Below are 18,712 nucleotides of genomic sequence, written 5' to 3'. Positions count from 1 at the left end.
CTGCCGAAGGTCGTGTCCTCTTTCCACATTAATGAGGACATTGTGCTGGCTTCATTTTGTCCAGCACCAGTACATAGGGTGGAAAGGGCGCTCCACACTTTGGACCTAGCAAGAGCGCTCAGGAGGTACGTGTCGAGGACGGCACCTTTTCGCCAGACAGACTCACTGTGATCCCCGAAGGGCGTAGGAAGGGGCTCGCAGTCTTGAGGTCGACCATAGCCAGATGGATTTGTCTAACTATTCAAGAGGCTTACCGTATTAGAGGCACACCGATTCCAGCAGGGATAGGGGCGCACTCTACTCGGGCAGTGGGCGCCTCTTGGGCGCTTCGACACCAGGCTTCGGCAAAGCAGGTATGCAAGGCGGCAACATGGTCCAGCCTGCATACTTTTTCTAAGCATTACAATATGCATACTCAGGCTTCGTCAGATGCGAGCCTGGGTAGAAAAATTATCCAGGCAGCAGAGGCGCACCTTTAGACAGGAGGGCATGCGGCTTGGATTGGTGAGTTGACTCCCCACCCAGGGACTGCTTTAGGACGTCCCACAGTACCTGTGTCCCCCAATGAGACGAAGGAAAACATGGATTTTTGTAAGTACTCACCGTAAAATCCTTTTCTCCGAGACACTCATTGGGGGTCACAGCACCCACCCTAGTAGCCAGTTGGCTCTTGTTTATTTAATGAATATAGTTCCTTTTTTAAATTAGGGTGGTCCTTTTTCAGACATATGGTATTCTGCTTTAAGGCTAAATTGTTTTTGTGTTCTACTGCTATTGCACTAAACTGGTTTCCGCCCGCAATCGGGGAGAGTGTATGCGGCGGAGGAAGAGCTAACATTTTTTTTGTATACTTAGTGTCAACCTCCAGACGGCAGTAGCATACACCCACAGTACCTGTGTCTCCCAATGAGCGTCTCGGAGAAAAGGATTTTACGGTGAGTACTCACAAAAATCCATGTTTCCTACTGATACATGTAGGCACAAACAACATGGCAAGAAATGACCTACCAACTATCTGCGAAGACTTTGAAATTCTGGGGAAGAAAATTAAGGACACGTACAGGTTGTTTTCTCATCAATCCTCCCAGTTGATAGTCATGGCATCAGAAGATGGCATCAGAAGATGGAATAGGATACTAGAGGTGAACAACTGGCTACGACGGTGGTGCAGGCAGCAAGGATTTGGCTCCTTGGACCATGGCGTGAATTACCTCTACGATGGACTTCTCGCAAGAGATGGGATACACCTCACAAAACCTGGGAAACACACATTCGCTAGAAGACTTGCCACACTCATCAGGAGGGCTTTAAACTAGAAGAAGAGGGGATGGGAGGAAAAACAGCAGACAAGAACATGCAGCAGAAGGACAAACTAATCAAGGATACTAGATGTGGTAAAGAAGACCCAAGACGGGGTACTCAGAAGGAAGCTAAGAAAAAGGAAGCAAAACTTCTTTCCTGCATGCTGACCAACGCAAGAAGCCTGACCAATAAGATTGAAGATCAGGAGTTGGTAATGTATGAGGAAAAATACGACATAGTAGGAATAACTGAGACATGGTTAGACGACAGCTATGACTGGGCGGCTAACTTGCAAAGATATGATTTGTTTAGGAGGGATCGTAAAAAAAAGGAAAGGGGTGGAGTCTGTCTATATATAAAGTCCACTTTAAAGCCCACACTAAGAGAAGATATGCAAGAGGGAAATGAAGAGGTGGAGTCTCTATGGGTGGAGATACAAGGAGATAAAAGTAATAAAATCCTCATAGGGGTTTGTTATAAGCCACCAAATATAACAGAAGCCACTGAAAATATATTATTGAAACAAATAGACAAAGCAGCAAATCACAATGAGGTGATTATTATGGGGGACTTCAACTACCCCGACATAGACTGGGAAACTGAAACCTGCAGATCTCAGAAAGGAAACCAATTTCTGTCAGTGACCAAGGATAATTATCTGTCACAACTTGTGCAGGGCCCAACTAGAGGGACAGCCCTTCTGGACTTAATTTTAAGCAACAGGCCAGATAGAATAACAGAAGTACGAGGCGATGGGCACCTAGGGAACAGTGACCACAATATAATACAATTCCACTTGTCCTTCAGTAAGGTGCCCTGGAATGGGGTTAGAAAATAGCTGAATTTCAGGAGAGCAAAGTTTGATCAGCTTATAGAGGACCTTCGCCGAATTGATTGAGACAATGTCCTCAAAAATAAGAGTACAGAAAATAAATGGGAAATATTTAAATCAGTTTTACACACCCACTGCGAGCTAGTCATACCGTACAGAAATAAAAGGGCTAGGAACAGGAGAACACCAATGTGGCTAAATAAGGATGTAAAAAGGGCAATAAATAACAAGAACAAGGCATTTAAGAAGCTAAAACAAGAAGGCAATGAAGAAGCATTAAAACGTTATAGAGAAAAAAATAAAATGTGTAAAAAACAAATACATTTAGCAAAAGTGGAAACTGAGACTCATTGCTAAGGAAAGTAAAACAAACCCCAAATTATTCTTTAATTATATAAACAGTAAAATGATTAAAATTGATGGTGTCGGCCCTTTAAAGAACAATGAGGGTGAAATCATAGAGAGCGATGTGGGAAAAGCAAATGTTTTAAATACTTTTTTCTCAACAGTGTTCACACAGGAAAAGGATTTGCCAGGGGAAATGCAGAGTGATAATGTAAACTCCCCATTAAGTATTACCTGCCTAACCCAGGAAGAAGTGCAGAACCGCCTTAGTAAGATTAAAATTGACAAATCCCCAGGCCCTGATGGCATTCACCCTCGGGTATTAAGGGAGTTAAGTAATGTGATAGACAGGCCTCTATTCCTTATATTTAAAGACTCTATAGAAACAGGGTCTGTTCCTTTTGATTGGCGGCAAGCAAATGTGGTACCAATATTCAAAAAGGGGTGTAAAAGGGAACCTGGAAACTATAGGCCGGTAAGCGTAACATCTGTTGTGAGTAAAATTTTTGAAGGGTTTCTAAGGGATACCATTATGGAATATCTCAATGTTAATAAATGTTTAACTCCATATCAACATGGATTTATGAAGGATCGCTCCTGTCAAACTAACCTGATCAGCTTTTATGAGGATGTAAGCTCTCAAATGGACCAAGGAGAATCATTGGATGTCATTTATCTCAACTTCTCTAAAACATTTGACACTGTCCCACATAAAAGATTGGTAAGTAAGATGAGAAAGCTTGGGCTAGGGGAAAATGTGTGTAGATGGGTAGGTAGCTGGCTTAGTGATAGAAAACAAAGAGTGGTTATTAATGGTGCATACTCAGATTGGGCCAGGGTTACTAGTGGGGTACCACAGGGTTCTTTATTGGGCCCCTACTATTTAATATATTAATGATCTAGTGGATGGCTTACACAGTAAAATATCAGTATTTGCAGATGATACAAAACTATGTAAGGTAGTTAACACAAAGGAGGACAGTTTGCAACTACAGATAGATTTGAGTAAATTGGAGAATTGGGCTAAAAAATCCCAAATGAGGTATAACACAGATAAGTGTAAGGTTATGCACATGGGAAGGAGAAACAGATGCTACAATTACTTACTAAATGAGAAACTGCTGGGGAAATCAGACATGGAAAAAGACTTAGGCATCTTAGTCAATAAGAAGTTAAATTGGAGTGCCCAGTGTCAGGCAGCTGCCACCAAAGCAAATAGGGTCATGGGATGCATTAGAAGAGGTCTGGGGACACGACATGAAAACATAATTCTCCCTCTGTACAAATCACTCGTCAGACCACACTTGGAGTATTGTGTGCAATTTTGGACGCCGGTGCTCAAGAAAGACATTACTGAACTTGAAAGGGTTCAAAGGCGGGCTACTAAAATAATAAATGTAGTTGGTTCACTACAATACCCAGAAAGGTTATCAAAATTAGGTCTATTTAGTCTAGAAAAGAGAAGACTTAGGGGAGACCTAATATACTGTATATGTACCTGACGAAGGATTCATTCCGAAACGCGCGTCGGGGCTGTGTTGCTCATTTACCAGCGGTCCTTAAAGGTATACACCCTCAATTGTCCTCTTCCACCTCTGTTGCTATTTTTGCACCCAGCACTTTGCACTTTATATAATTGGATGAAACTTTATCGCTGTTGGTTTAAATTACACTTTTGTATTTTGTCTTTAGTACACAGACACTTTTTTGAGCCTAGATATATTAGGTTTGGCTCTTTATACCTCATGTCACTTTCTTATAGGGCAAGAACATAGAGGGTGTAATTACATTTTTTTATACATGAGGACCGTTGTGTATGTTTTTTACTAAACCTATATAGGTATATATTTTAAATAATTTGAGCACACAATGCTTTTCTATATATATGTACCACTATTGTATAATAAAGGTATTTTATTCTCATTTATGTTTTAATTTTATTTATTTTTAATATTCCTATTGTTGACCGTAATTTCGGGTTTTCTTTTGGTTCGGTATGCAAGTATATCAGAGGGCAATACAGAGATCTCTCCAATGAACTGTTTGTACCAAGGACTGTGACAAGAACAAGGGGGCATTCTCTTCGTTTGGAGGAAAGACAATTTCTGCACCAGCATAGAAGAGGGTTCTTCACGGTAAGAGCAGTGAGGCTCTGGAATTCTCTTCCTGAGGAAGTGGTGATGGCCAACTCACTGAATGAATTGAAGAAAGGAATGGATGCTTTTCTTGTGAGTAACAGTATAGAAGGTTACGAATAACAGAATATTATAGGTAGATGGTTGACCCAGCTTAGGGGAAGGAATTTTTTTCCCTATGGAGAAAATTGGCTTCTACTCTGTGGATTTTTTGCCTTCCCCAGGATCAACAATGCAGAACAGCTGCACTAAAAATAGGCTGAACTAGATGGACATAAGGTCTTCCTTCAGCCTTCATAACTATGTTCCTATGTATGTTACCTGGCCTGCTCCTGTAAGCTCTTCCTCTGTTGTGATGCAGCCACTTCTATGTCAGATCTGAGGACAGGAATCGGATGAACTGAGTAACGCGCGTCATTGGTTCGTTTCTTAACATCTTGTGTGATGGCACGAGAGCAGAAAGTAGACACCAGCAGGAGCATTAACACAGAAGTGAGGAGGAAGAGTACAGTGGAGTTGGACATTTAACACCACTCAAAGCCATTAAATGAAAAATCAGCTGGAACACTACTTTAAGCAAAGGGCTCAGCTATAGATGTCAGTTTGTATATATTAGAAAGGGCATTACACTGTAAACTCTTAGTCGCCATGTAAGGTAGACATTTAAATCTGGAATATGACACCTTACAACTAGCGATGAGTGAATGTTCTGGGTAAAGTGTTATCTGAGCATGCTCAAGTGCTAACAGAGTGACTTCGGCGTGCTCGAAAAACATGTTCGAGTCCCCCCGGCTGCATGTCTCACAGCTGTTAAAAAGCCGCAACACATGCAGGGATTGCCTAACAAAAAGGCAATCCACCAATTCTAGGTCAATGTTTCTGTTACTATCTCATTTACCTTCTCCATAAAGATACTATCATCCATTTGAAAATGTCCTTACCCTGAATCAAATTACTATTTAGAGCATACATGAGCGACTATCCAGTTGACGAAAATTCATCTTAGCAGAATGCCAGACTCCTAATATCTGGAGTTCAATGCCAAGTAAACCTAGTAACCTGCTCATCCGGTGTGTATATCTTGTGATACTTGGATAAGAATTTTTCCCAATGTGGTAGATGTTAAAAACTAAGGCTATGGTTCTGGCTGTGTGGCAGTCATGATAAAATCTTAGGTTACAGCAGCTGACATATACAGCGGATGAAATAAATATTGAACACCTCACCAATTTTCTAAGTAAATATATTTCTAAAGGTGCTATTGACATGAAATTCTCACCAGATGTCTGTGACAACCCATCTAATCCACACAGGCAAAGGAATAACACCATAGATGTCCACAAATTAATGTGTAATAATGAAAAAATGACACAGGGAAAAAGTATTTATCACACTTAATGAAATTTTAATTTATAATTTGTGCAAAAGCCTTTGTTGTTGATGACAGCTGTATGGAGAAACTAGTCGCATGCGTTGCTCAGGTGTGATTTTGGCCCATTCTTCCCCACAAACACTTTTCAGGTCCTGTGGGCTCCTTCTGTGAACTTTTGAGCTTTAGTTCCTTCCATAATTTTCCTATTGGGTTCAGGTTAGATAATTGTCTGGGCCATTCTAGCGGCTTTATTTTCTTTCGTCCTTCCTACCAGTGATAGATGTAATCTACACCACGCTCCCACTTTGCTTCTGAACTTACCCAATAGCGGGATCAGATTTAAGTCTGTATAACTCAAGAGCGGGAGCGATATCTGAATGCCCAGGTACTTGCACTGCTACACAACCGCCAGCTTGTTGAGCAAACTATAATCGTTTTTGAACATGCTTATTGCTTGGCAATGGTATCTTTTGTGGTGAGTGTGTATACAGGCCATTGAAGTTGAGTGCGTAACTTATAGTTTCACCTGCTGATTCCTGGTCTTTCAATAACTCTCCACAGGTGGTCCTTGGCTCTTGGACATCTCTTCTGATAATTCTTTTCACTCATCTCTCTGAAATATAGAGGGGAGCACCTGATCATGGTCGGTTTGATGAAATGTACTTAAAGATTATGGGCCCCAACAGTGCTCACTGGAAGCTTCAGTAGTTTAGAAATCCTTCTGTAACCAATGCCATTAGTATGTTTTGCAACTATAAGGTAGTGAAGGTATTGAGACAGCTCACTGGTTTTACCCATCATGAGATGTTTCATGTGTGGCACCTTTTTCTATGCCATCATTTGAACCAGCTGATATTATTTTTCACTAAGTGGCAGGATTGATCTCTAATTACAGAGATTTCAGCAGGTGTCCTGACTTTCCATGGCTTTTTGCTGATCTCTTTCTTTGTGTGTTCAACACTTTTTTCCTTTGTCATTTCTCATTGTTACACATAATTTATGACATTTAGAAATAGATTTACTTAGAAAATTGGTGACATCTTCAATACTTATTTCATCCACTGTATCTACAATGATTCAGTGTGGGGGAGAACTTGCAAACTTCCTCAACTGTTTTATGATGTTACAGATCACTTTACTACTCATTCAGGCGCAGAAGCTTTCCACTTGTGCTGATTTAGAATACAAGTTAAAAAAAAAAAGCCGACTGATTGTCTACGGCATTATGAAGCTTGTTATTCGGCTCCTGTCCTCACAGATACCATCCACTGTATCCTCCTTAGGATGAATAAGACAGTGCAAAGTGGGATGGAAACAAGCATAATAAAGGATCATGGATAAAATACCAAGTCCCAAAGTCACAACTGTAGCAATACTGAGAACTGCGAATATAACAGTGCGAGCAAACTCCGGTCTGAGGAAGAAGCACAAGGTGAGGATCCCTGATGTGCTGAAGTATCGCACAGAATAATAAACAGATATGGAGATTCTTGTTTTTGTTCCTTTTACATTAAAAAAAGTAAAAACAAGGATGATTCCAACAACAGCCCTATACAGAATTTCCATTCTTTTGGTTTTGCAGAAATCCGTGTCTTGCTTCCAAGCCCAACAAAAGCCAGCGACACCCAACAACGTCATGAAACCAGCAAAAATATGAATATTGCAAGTTAGAAGGAAGACTACGCTGACGATCCAGGAGGTCAATGTAAAAAACTTGTAGGACGTGTAGGAAAGCAAAGGAAGCCCCACATGTATTCCCTTCTGTCCTGGTAGAGATTTTCGTAATGACATCTGGTAATCCACAGTAGACCATGAAATACTGAAAATAGAGGCCACGATGGAGATATCTAAAAAGTAAAGAGAAATATGAGAACGTGAACAACCATGGGAAAGAATATTTCTTAATGTATAAGGGTCATCTCATCAGACACAACCCCCTCAACATGAGATCACTGTGGCAATCTGCTGATCTCTCCGAAAAAAAATGTTGCATTATGTAGCAGCCATTAATATGATAATATGATTGGCCGTCCATGTAACAGAATGTAACGTATATGTCAAATATATCGAGGGGCGGATTCATCGAACTATTCCGTTGTAAAACGGTTTCAAATTTTACAATTCATGTGCAAAATTTTGCAACTTTTGTCATACCAGTCCTGGCAAGTTCCTGCAACTTTTTGGAAAGTTAGAGGAACTTTGCTGGGAGGGGATGTGATCAAGCGCTGCAGGAAAATTCAGAATTTACACCAGAAAAGTGGGGACAATTACCACTGATAAATAATCCAGTCTCTAACTGGACAATATTTCTTATGGTGGTGCACAGCAGCTGAAAAGATGTGCCAAATCCATTAACAGGAGAACCATTATTAAAGGGGAACTGTCAGTAAGATTTTACCCCACAATCTATATGCTCAATTTCAAGTCCAGCAATATCTTTACATGGCCAGTCCGTTTCTCCATTACTGAGAAATTTATTGTTTCAACTTATATGAAAATGAGGCTTAACCCCTTCATGACCCAGCCTATTTTGACCTTAATGACCTGGCCATTTTTTGCAATTCTGACCAGTGTCCCTTTATGAGGTAATAACTCTGGAACGCATCCTAGCGATTCTGAGATTGTTTTTTCGTGACATATTGGGCTTCATGTTAGTGGTAAATTTAGGTCGATAATTTTTGCGTTTATTTGTGAAAAAATCAGAAATTTGGCGAAAATTTTGAAAATTTCGCAATTTTCAAATTTTGAATTTTTATTCTGTTAAACTAGAGAGTTATGTGACACAAAATAGTTACTAAATAACATTTCCCACATGTCTACTTTACATCAGCACAATTTTGGAAGCAAAATATTTTTTTGTTAGGAAGTTATAAGGGTTAAAAGTTGACCAGCGATTTCTCATTTTTACAACAAAATTTACAAAACCTTTTTTTTAGGGACCACCTCACATTTGAAGTCACTTTGAGGGGTCTATATGGCAGAAAATACCCAAAAGTGACACCATTCTAAAAACTGCACCCCTCAAGCTACTCAAAACCACATTCAAGAAGATTATTAACCCTTCAGGTGTTTCACAACAGCTAAGGCAATGTGGAAGGAAAAAATGGACATTTTAATTTTTCCAACACAAATTTCCTTTCAGCATCAATTTTTTCATTTTCACATGGGCAACAGGATAAAATGGATCCTAAAATTTGTTGGGCAATTTCCCCTGAGTACACCGATACCTCATATGTGGTCATAAACCACTGTTTGGGCGTACGGCAGGGCTCAGAAGGGAAGGAGCACCATTTGACTTTTTGAATGGAAAATATGCTGGAATATTTAGCGCTTGCCATGTCGCGTTTGGAGAGTCGCTGTGTGCCTAAACACTGGAGCTCCCCCACAAGTGGCCCCATTTTGGAAACTAGACCCCCCAAGGAACTTATCTTGATGCATAGTGATCACTTTGAACCCCCAGGTGCTTCTCAAATTGATCTGTAAAAAAAAAAAGTACTTTTTTTTCACAAAAATTATCTTTTAGCCTCAGTTTTTTCATTTTCACATGGGCAACAGGATAAAATGGATCCTAAAATTTGTTGGGCAATTTCTCCTGAGCACACCAATACCTCATATGTGGTCATAAACCACTGTTTGGGTGCAGGGCAGGGCCCGGAAGGGAAGGAGCGCCATTTGACTTTTTGAATGGAAAATTAGCTCCAATCGTTATCGGACACCATGTCGCGTTTGGAGAGCCCCTGTGTGCCTAAACATTGGAGCTTCCCCACAAGTGACACCATTTTGGTAACTAGACCCCTTAAGGAACTTATCTAGATGTGTAGGGAGCACTTTGAACCCCCAAGTGCCTCACAAAAGTTTATAACATAGAGCAGTGAAAATAAAAAATCATTTTTTTTTCCTCAAAAATGATTTTTTAGCACGCTATTTTTTATTTTCACAAGGGTAACAGGAGAAATTGGACCACAAAAGTTGTTGTCCAGATTGTCCTGAGTACGCTGGTACCCCATATGTGGGGGGGGGGGCACTGTTTGGGTGCACGGCAGGGCGCAGAAGGGAATGAGCGCCATTTGACTTTTTGAAATGAAAATTGGCTCCAATCGTTAGCGGACACCATGTCGTGTTTGGAGATCCCCTGTGTGCCTAAACTTTGGAGCTCCCCCACAAATGACCCCATTTTGGAAACTAGACCCCTAAGGAACTTATCTAGATGCATAGTGAGCACTTTGAACCCCCAGGTGATTCACAGAAGTTTATAATGCAGAGCAGTGAAAATAAAAAATCTTTTTTTTTTCCTAAAAAAAAATTTTTTAGTCTGCAATTTTTTATTTTCACAAGGGTACCAGGATAAATTGGACCCCAAAAGTTGTTTTCCAGTTTGTCCTGAGTACGCTGGTACCCCATATGTGGGGGGAGACCACTGTTTGGGCACACGTCGGGGCTCGGAAGGGAAGTAGTGACATTTTGAAATGCTGACTTTGATGGAATAGTCTGCGGGCATCATGTTACATTTGCTGAGCCCCTGTGTGCCTAAACAGTAGAAACCCCCCACAAGGCACCCCATTTTGGAAACAAGACCCCCCAAGGAACTTATCTAGATGTGTGGTGAGCACCTTGAACCCCCAAGTGCTTCACAGAACATTGTAACGCAGAGCCGTGAAAATAAAAAATCATTTTTTTCCCTAAAAAAAAATGATTTTTAGCCCGCAATTTTTTTTTTCACAAGGGTAACAGGAGAAATTGGACCCCAAAAGTTGTCTAGTTTGTCCTGAGTACGCTGATACCCCATATGTGGGGGATGACCACTGTATGGGCACACGTCAGGGCTCGGAAGGGAAGTAGTGACGTTTTGGTATGCTGACTTTGATGGAATGGTCTGCGGGCATCATGTTACATTTGCAGAGCCCTTGATGTTCCTAAACTGTGGAAACCCCCCACAAGTGACCCCATTTTGGAAACTAGACCCCATAAGGAACTTGCCTAGATGTGTGGTGAGCACCTTGAACCCCGATGTGCTTCACAGAAGATTGTAACGCAGAGCCATGAAAATAAAAAATCTTTTTTTTTCCTCAAAAAATGAATTTTTAGCTCGCAATTTTTTATTTTCACAAGGGTCACAGGAGAAATTCGACCCCAAAAGTTGTTGTCCAGTTTGTCCTGAGTATGCTGGTACCCCATATGTGGGGGGAAACCACTGTTTGGGCACACGTTGGGTCTCAGCAGGGAAGTAGTGACATTTTGAAATGCTGACTTTGATGGAATGGTCTGGGGGCATCATGTTACATTTGCTGAGCCCCTGTGTGCCTAAACAGTAGAAACCTCCCACAATTGACCCCATTTTGGAAACTAGACCCCCCAAGGAACTTATCTAGATGTATGGTGAGCACCTTGAACCCCCAAGTGCTTCACAGAAGTTTATAACGCAGAGCCGTGAAAATAAAAAATCATTTTTTTCCCTCAAAAAAAATGATTTTTAGCCCGCAATTTTTTTTTTCACAAGGGTAACAGGATAAATTGGACCCCAAAAGTTGTTGTCCAGTTTGTCCTGAGTACGCTGATACCCCATATGTGTGGGGGAACCATTGTTTGGGCACACGTCAGGGCTCGGAATGGAAGTAGTGACGTTTTGAAATGCAGACTTTGATGGAATAGTCTGCAGTCGTCATTACGTTTGCAGAGCCCCTGATGTGCCTAAACAGTGGAAACCCCCCACAAGTGACCCCATTTTGGAAACTAGACCTTCCAAGCAACTTATGTAGATGTATGGTGAGCACTTTCAACCCCCAAGTGCTTCACAGAAGTTTATAATGCAGAGACATGAAAATGAAAAAAACATTTTTTTTCCACAAAAATAATTTTCTAGCCTGCAATTTTTTATTTTCCCAAGGGTAACAGGAGAAATTAGACCCCAAAAGTTGTTGTGCAATTTTTCCTGAGTACGCTGATACCCCATATGTGGGGGTAAACCACTGTTTGGGCACACGTCGGGGCTTGGAAGGGAGTGAGCACCATTTGACTTTTTGAACGCAAAATTGGCTGGAATCAAAGGTTGCACCATGTCGCGTTTGGAGACCCCCTGATGTGGCTAAACAGTGGAAACCCCTCAATTCTAACTCCAACCCTAACCCAACACACCCCTAACCACAACCCTAACCCCAACACATCCCTAATCCCAACACTAACCCCAACACTAACCATAACACTAACCACAAGCCTAACCCTAATTCTAACCCTAACCCTCTTTTCAACCCTATCCCTCTTTTCAACCCTATCCCTCTTTTCAACCCTAACCCTCTTTCCAACCCTAACCCTCTTTTCAACCCTAACCCTCTTTTCAACCCTAACCCTCTTTTCAACCCTAACCCTCTTTCCAACCCTAACCCTCTTTCCAACCCTAACCCTCTTTCCAACCCTAACCCTCTCTCCAACCCTAACCCTGATGGAAAAAAAAAATATATATATTTTCTTTATTTTATTAGTTCTGCCTACCTATGGGGGTGATAATCGGGGGGTTCATTTACTTTTTATTTCATTTTGATCACTCTGAGAGTGATCAAAATGAAATAATGGAATCTGCAGCCGGCAGATTCGGGCGGGCGCACTGCGCATGCGCCCGCCATTTTCTAAGATGGCGGCGCCCATGAACCGGAGCCGCCGGACACCGGGAGCGACGGGGGGACTTGGAAGGTGCCGGGGGAGGTGAGAGGGGGTGAGGGGGGGATCGGAAGCTGGCGGGGAGCGGAGGGAATGGGAGGGGGGCAGATGATGACAGCGGCGGCAGATCGCCGCTGTCATTCAGTGGCAGGGGGGGCGATCGCCGGTGGGGGGGGTCAAATCGGTGTCTCCAGCCATGTCCAATGCTACTGCAGCATCGGCCATGGCTGGATTGTAATATTTCATCAATTTTCATTGATGAAATATTACTATCGCTCTGATTGGCTGTTTCACTTTTAACAGCCAATCAGAGCGATCGTAGCCACGTGGGGGCGAAGCCACGCCCCCTGTGGTGAATTACAAAGCCCCCTGTATCTGCGGGTCAGGTGACCTTTCATTGACCCCGGTCACCCGACCCGCAGGGGGGCTTTGAATTCATGACACAGGGTATGCGTCATAGGTCGGATTGGCACCGACTTTCATGACGCATACGCTGTGTCACAGGTCGGGAACCGGTTAAAGGGAATCTGTCTCCCCAACCCCCCCCCGGACGTATATGACCCACTAATATGGGCATACAGGTGATAGAAATGTTCCACTAGTCCTACCTTTTTGCCTCATATTAATGGTCTTGTTGAGAAATGTTATATTCTGTCTTTATGCTAATGGTTTCTTCCAGGCTCCGGGGTGGGCGGTGCTGAAAGAAATCCTGCCTCCTGTCCTCATTATAATACATTATAATCCAATACTACCCCCTCCCATGCAGTTACAGCTCGGAATCCGGCGCCTGCACTCCCTTCCCACAATCTGTACCTTTTCCTCTCTTCTATGGGTACTGCACTCAGGGATCTTCTGTGCAGGCGCCGGCGAGTCACTGTGGTGCACGACGATAAGTTGCTGTCTCAACTTCCTCCCTGCATAGTCATCGCTAAAAACCATGTGTACATAGCGAGGATTATGCAGGGAGGAAGTGGGGAGAATACCTTATCGTCACACACACCAGAGGTCACAGTGAGTTGCCTGCGCTGAAGATCCCTGAATGCAGTGCCCACAGAAGGGAGGAAAAGGTAGATTGTGGAGGGAGTGCAGGGTGCAGGTGCGGGATTCCAGCGCCAGAACTGACATGCATGGGAAGCGAGTATTATAATGAATACAGGAGGTAGGACTAGTGTAACATTTCTATTACCTGTATGCCCATATTAATAGGTTATATACTGTACGTCCCAGAGGGAAAGAATCCCTTTAGGACCTATTTGTAAATCTGAAGCCTCTGTCACTCAAGCTCTATTATTTCCTTCATCTTGTCTGACAACTTCTCTGACTGTAGTCAGTCAGCATAAAAGCTGTCAGTCACGCAGGAGGGGGCGGTGCTGGATGGGGGAAAAGATCTTCAGTCACAGAGGCTTCAGATCTACTAATAGTTTCTCAGACTCATATTTACATATCAATTCAAACACTGATTTCTCAGTAATGGAGGAACAGGCTGACCATGTAAAGGTATTACTGGACTTGTATTTCAAAGAGCTACATGTGTGTATAAATAGTTTGGGGGAGAAAGACTGGTGACAGATTCCCTGGTGATTTCTCAGGTAAATCTGATTACAATGATACCAAACCGGCCTAATTATTTTTTAATTTAAGTGTTGAAAAAAATGTTGGAAAACTATATAAAAAAAAATAAAAATTTGATTGTGTATTCATTTTCTGAGACAAAATTTTTTTCATTTTTCTATTTAATAAGACCATAAACAATAAAAATATTGCAGTGCTATAGCCTTTATGTGATAGATTATCTAAAGACTATGCACACCTATGACATCAGAGAATTCACTGCAGAATAAAAATAACTGCATCAACTTACACTGAAATATAGTGATCTGCCCGTGCTCCATGAGTATGTAGAGCTGAAGAATGAACTGCGGCGTACTCTCCAAATAGGTTTTAAAGCACCTCAGCATGCTCAAGTCCGTCATGTCGAAGACTGCCTTCTTGGCATCCTCACGATCCTGTGTTCGGCCATATGTCGCTCGGTAACCATGTTTTACTGCATACCAGTATCTAGAGGTGGACACAGGGTATAAATGATGCAGAAAAGAATAACACATCTTACAAATCCTGTAAAATGAACAGAGAGTTATAATCAAAGAAACACAGGAAGACAATATGGGATCTGTTCATGTGATCGGCCCTCAGGAAGCAATATTTTCATTTCTACTATGTACAATGACCCCGGAAATGAAAGTGATGCCACGATTCACAGGGAGAAATGATCTGAAGCGAAGTGAGCACTATATTAATGCATTAATCAACTAGCTGGCTAATTGATCTCTCCACAGTACAGTGCACCATGTACTGTACACCACCTTCATGTACTGTACTTCACTCATACTGAATGTACTGTCCTGCTCTCTACCTGTACTACAGTATGTATTGTACCGCTCTATTCCTTTACTACGTGTACTATACACCACCTACCCGTACTATACTGCTCCATTCCTTTACTATGTGTACCATACACCACCTACATGTACTATATGTAGTGTACCGCTCTATTCCTTTACAACGTGTACTATACACCACCTACCTGCACTATATGTATTGTACTGCTCCATTCCTTTACTATGTGTACTGTACACCACCTACATGTACTATGTATTGTACCGCTCTATTCCTTGACTACGTGTACTATATACCACCTACCTGCACTATATGTATTGTACCGCTCTATTCCTTTACTATGTGTACTATACACCACCTACCTGCACTATATGTATTGTACTGCTCTATTCCTTTACTATGTGTACTGTACTATATGCATTATACTGCTCCATTCCTTTACTATGTGTACACGTTGCATGTTGGTGTGCTCAGCGCACCGTCAAAAGGACGCATGTGCCGGCAAACGCATACCTGCGCACGGCCTGCGTACCTAATGCTAAAGATAGGGTACGCAGGTCGCATGCAGCGTCATGCGCCCATAGGCGGAGCTGACTGGAGGAGGCGTGGCAGGGGCGGAGCTTAGTGGCGGCTGTGCACAGCTCCAAGGAACGCAAGTGTGAAACCAGCCTTACTTGGCATGTAGCATCTACTTAAAGGGAGCCTGTCACTTCCCAAGATGATATTGATCTTCAGATATGGGGTTAGTCTGTAGGTTAAAGCGAACCTGTCAGCAGGATTTTGCTAAGTAATCTACAGACAGTGTCGGGTCAGCACCATTATACTGATTAAAATGATACCTGGTGTGAAGAAATCGGTCTTGTGGCTCTTGTGTAATCAGTGTTAGAAGTTTGCGGCTAATGAGATGTCCATGCTCTGGGGCCGGACTGTAGGCAGAGTCTTATCTTCCTGCTCTAAGCCAGAGAGACCTGCCCAGAGGCCGCCCTGAAGCACAGACAGTCTGTCTCTCGCTGTCTCTATGATGAGGACCCTGTTTGTGCTTCAGCAACCCATGATCACAAGGGCATGCCAATGGGCTATAGCATGAATCAGAATTTGACAGCTCCGCTCCACCCACAATTGTTACAGGCAGGTTCTGACTGTAACAAACAGCTATCTTCTGAAGAGTATGGGGCGAGCTCACTCCGTGGGGCCACTCCATACACCCGCTTCCGGCTTGCACTGTACATGTATAGCGCATGTCTTGATAGGGTCAAGTAACATCCACCTGCCAAGACCTAAGCTTTTCCAGCATCGCCCAGAACATTAATCTGTTTCTGGTGTCTTGTTTTTTTCTATAGTAGGTGGTGAAGCCATTTTTCCTCAGGTAAGCAATGCTCAAGTACCCAGCTATCCACATAAAGTAGAAGAAATGTGACTCCTCAGACCAGGCCACATCTGATCGCAACATGGTCCAGTGCTGATTCTCACATATTAATGGAGGGGCTTTCAGCAATTTACAGAGGTCAGAGTAGACCCCCTGCTCTATTGCCACACATACAGAAAGTTGAGTGTTCTCATATCTTTACCAATAATAATTTTTCAGCAATTTGTGCTACAGTAGCTTTTCTGTGGGATTGGGCCACATTGGCCAGCCATCACTCCCAACCACATGTAGACGTCCTCACCATTTATAACCCTTTTGCCAGTTCAGAAGTTCCCCTTCCTTGGACAATTTTAGATATTAACCACTACATGTTGGGAACACCCCACAAGGCCTGCCATTTGAAGGAGTTTTCTGGACCAGGGTTACCCTTTGGTAGGCAGTGTATGATGCCAAATCAAATAAATAACAAACAGGGTCATAGAAATGAATCAACCTTTGGAACAGAAGGCGCAACGCCAGAGCCCTGCAAAATAACCTCCAAGCGGGAAACTAATGTGCAAGTTACTTATCAAAGGCTGAAAAATATTCCATAAGGATGGCATTCAGCCTAATGCCCTGTAGTGGGACGTATGCTCACAGCCAAGCACCATGAAGCTCAACTAGCAATGATGGAGCATGACTTCAATTGGTAGGTCCACCGTTGGTGCTCCATTCTCCTCACAGATAAGAGCTGGTTCGCAATCAGCATGTGATAAAGAGTTTGGAGATTTCATCGTGAACATAATGCTGCTTTCAACATCATCCAGCATGACTGATTCGGCTGTAGGTCAGTGATTGTCTGGGGAAGCATATGCTTGGAGGAGAGTTGCACAAACCCCCAGCAGACCATGGTAAGGTGTCAGGATGAGAGTCTCAGAGCCTGGTGCAATTCGCCTTGGGTTTCTTCTGGTGCCGAACAATTCCTGACCTGTAGGCCATTCCAGGATAACAAATGCTATTGACTGGCCCTCACCCGAGTCCAATTGAGACCCACTGCGACATCACATCTTATCTGTGTATTCGCTGCTAAGTGGTGCCATAGGCTGCTCAGAATCCCACTGATGTCCTGCTTCAAATTTGGAAGTTACCTCAGGGCATCACTGAGCCACAATATGAGTTGTCAAGATGACATTCATGCAAATTTTATCCACATGTGATTTCAATAATTCCCTTTGATTTTTGGGGCCATATGGAATCCAGCCCTTAAGTGGTTAACCAATTTGATTTCCATTTTGTTCTCAATGAATTACACATTTTAGATCAGTAAAGATCTTCAACTTGAATTTTTTGTTCATCAACATCCCATGTGCGAGTTAAATGTTCCCTAATCTTTTTGAGCAGTACATATATGTTTATGTATGTATGTACTGTATGCATGTAGATACTGTTTATGATGTGCACAGGTTTACTTACCTGAGCAAGGTCCCAGCCAGAAAGAGATGAATAACGAGGATACATTTCATACTCTCATCACTGCCCTCAACAAAATCATCTTTAAACCATGTGTAACTAAAAGCCTGTACAATTAGTGTGGACACAAGAGCAAAAAAGATGGTTAGAAGTCCAAAAAGATAAAGTTTTTGTTGAAAGTAATTAAATGAAATCCATAAATCTACTCCAATATCAAACAGAAAGAAGAAGATCCCGATTATGGTCATAATAAAATTCCATTTAGTGAAGCTCATCCTCCTAAGCCCTGGTGGGATTGTGTGTTACATTGTTTTAATGCCACAGTGATTTCTTCACCTCACAACAGCAGATAAGCCTGAGATTGTTCGTGATCTCACAGTCATTGTGTTCCATTTAATAAGTATTTTCCGAGAAACATATAGATACTCATTTTATTATGAAAAGTTCTACAGTTTTCCGTCTGATAATTCATGATTCTGGCTTAATTCATTTTTAATTCCAGTGATAAACTGATGAACCTGAAATGCAAAGAGAAAAAGTAAGAACCAAATAAGCCTCATTTATCAAGTCTGACAAAAACCAATCTTGTTGCCCTTAATAACCAATTAGGACACATTTTGTATTTCTTAAAGTGCTCTGAGAAAATAAAAGCTAAGTTCTGATTGGTTGTATAAAGCGAATAAGGACAAGTCTTCTATTGGACAACTTTGATAACGTTCTACCACTGCAGGCTGAACAGTCTCAACCATAAGCATTTGGTCCTAAATTTCTTGAAATCTCCATAGTCAACTATGGCTCTCTCCATTCATTTGCATGGGAATTCTGTCCACCGTCAGGACTCCATTCTCAAGATGGAAGAAGAC

At 42.1% G+C, this 18,712-nt stretch overlaps 1 protein-coding gene across 4 annotated transcripts in view; it reads right to left on the bottom strand.

Annotated features, from left to right (window-relative positions):
* Positions 1–5,998: 5,998 nt before the first annotated feature.
* Positions 5,999–18,712, bottom strand: part of XKR9 (XK related 9) — a 35,030-nt gene continuing 22,316 nt past the window's right edge. For 3 of the 4 annotated variants that reach the window (XM_073583875.1, XM_073583873.1, XM_073583874.1), the window contains exons 2-4: positions 17,853–18,367; positions 14,499–14,695; positions 5,999–7,833 (exon numbers count right to left, since the gene is read on the bottom strand). In XM_073583875.1, coding sequence (XP_073439976.1) covers positions 7,202–7,833; positions 14,499–14,695; positions 17,853–18,124 — 1,101 coding nt within the window. In that variant the 5' untranslated portion in view covers positions 18,125–18,367 and the 3' untranslated portion in view covers positions 5,999–7,201. The remainder of the gene's footprint in view (positions 7,834–14,498; positions 14,696–17,852; positions 18,368–18,712) is intronic. The other variant, XM_073583876.1, reaches the window with a different exon arrangement.

Source organism: Dendrobates tinctorius, unplaced genomic scaffold (genome assembly GCF_039654945.1).
Source record: "Dendrobates tinctorius isolate UK_male_01 unplaced genomic scaffold, ASM3965494v1 ptg000082l, whole genome shotgun sequence".
Lineage (NCBI taxonomy): Eukaryota > Metazoa > Chordata > Amphibia > Anura > Dendrobatidae > Dendrobates > Dendrobates tinctorius.
Note: the sequence above shows the minus strand (reverse complement) of the source record. Positions and strands in the feature narration are given on the sequence as shown.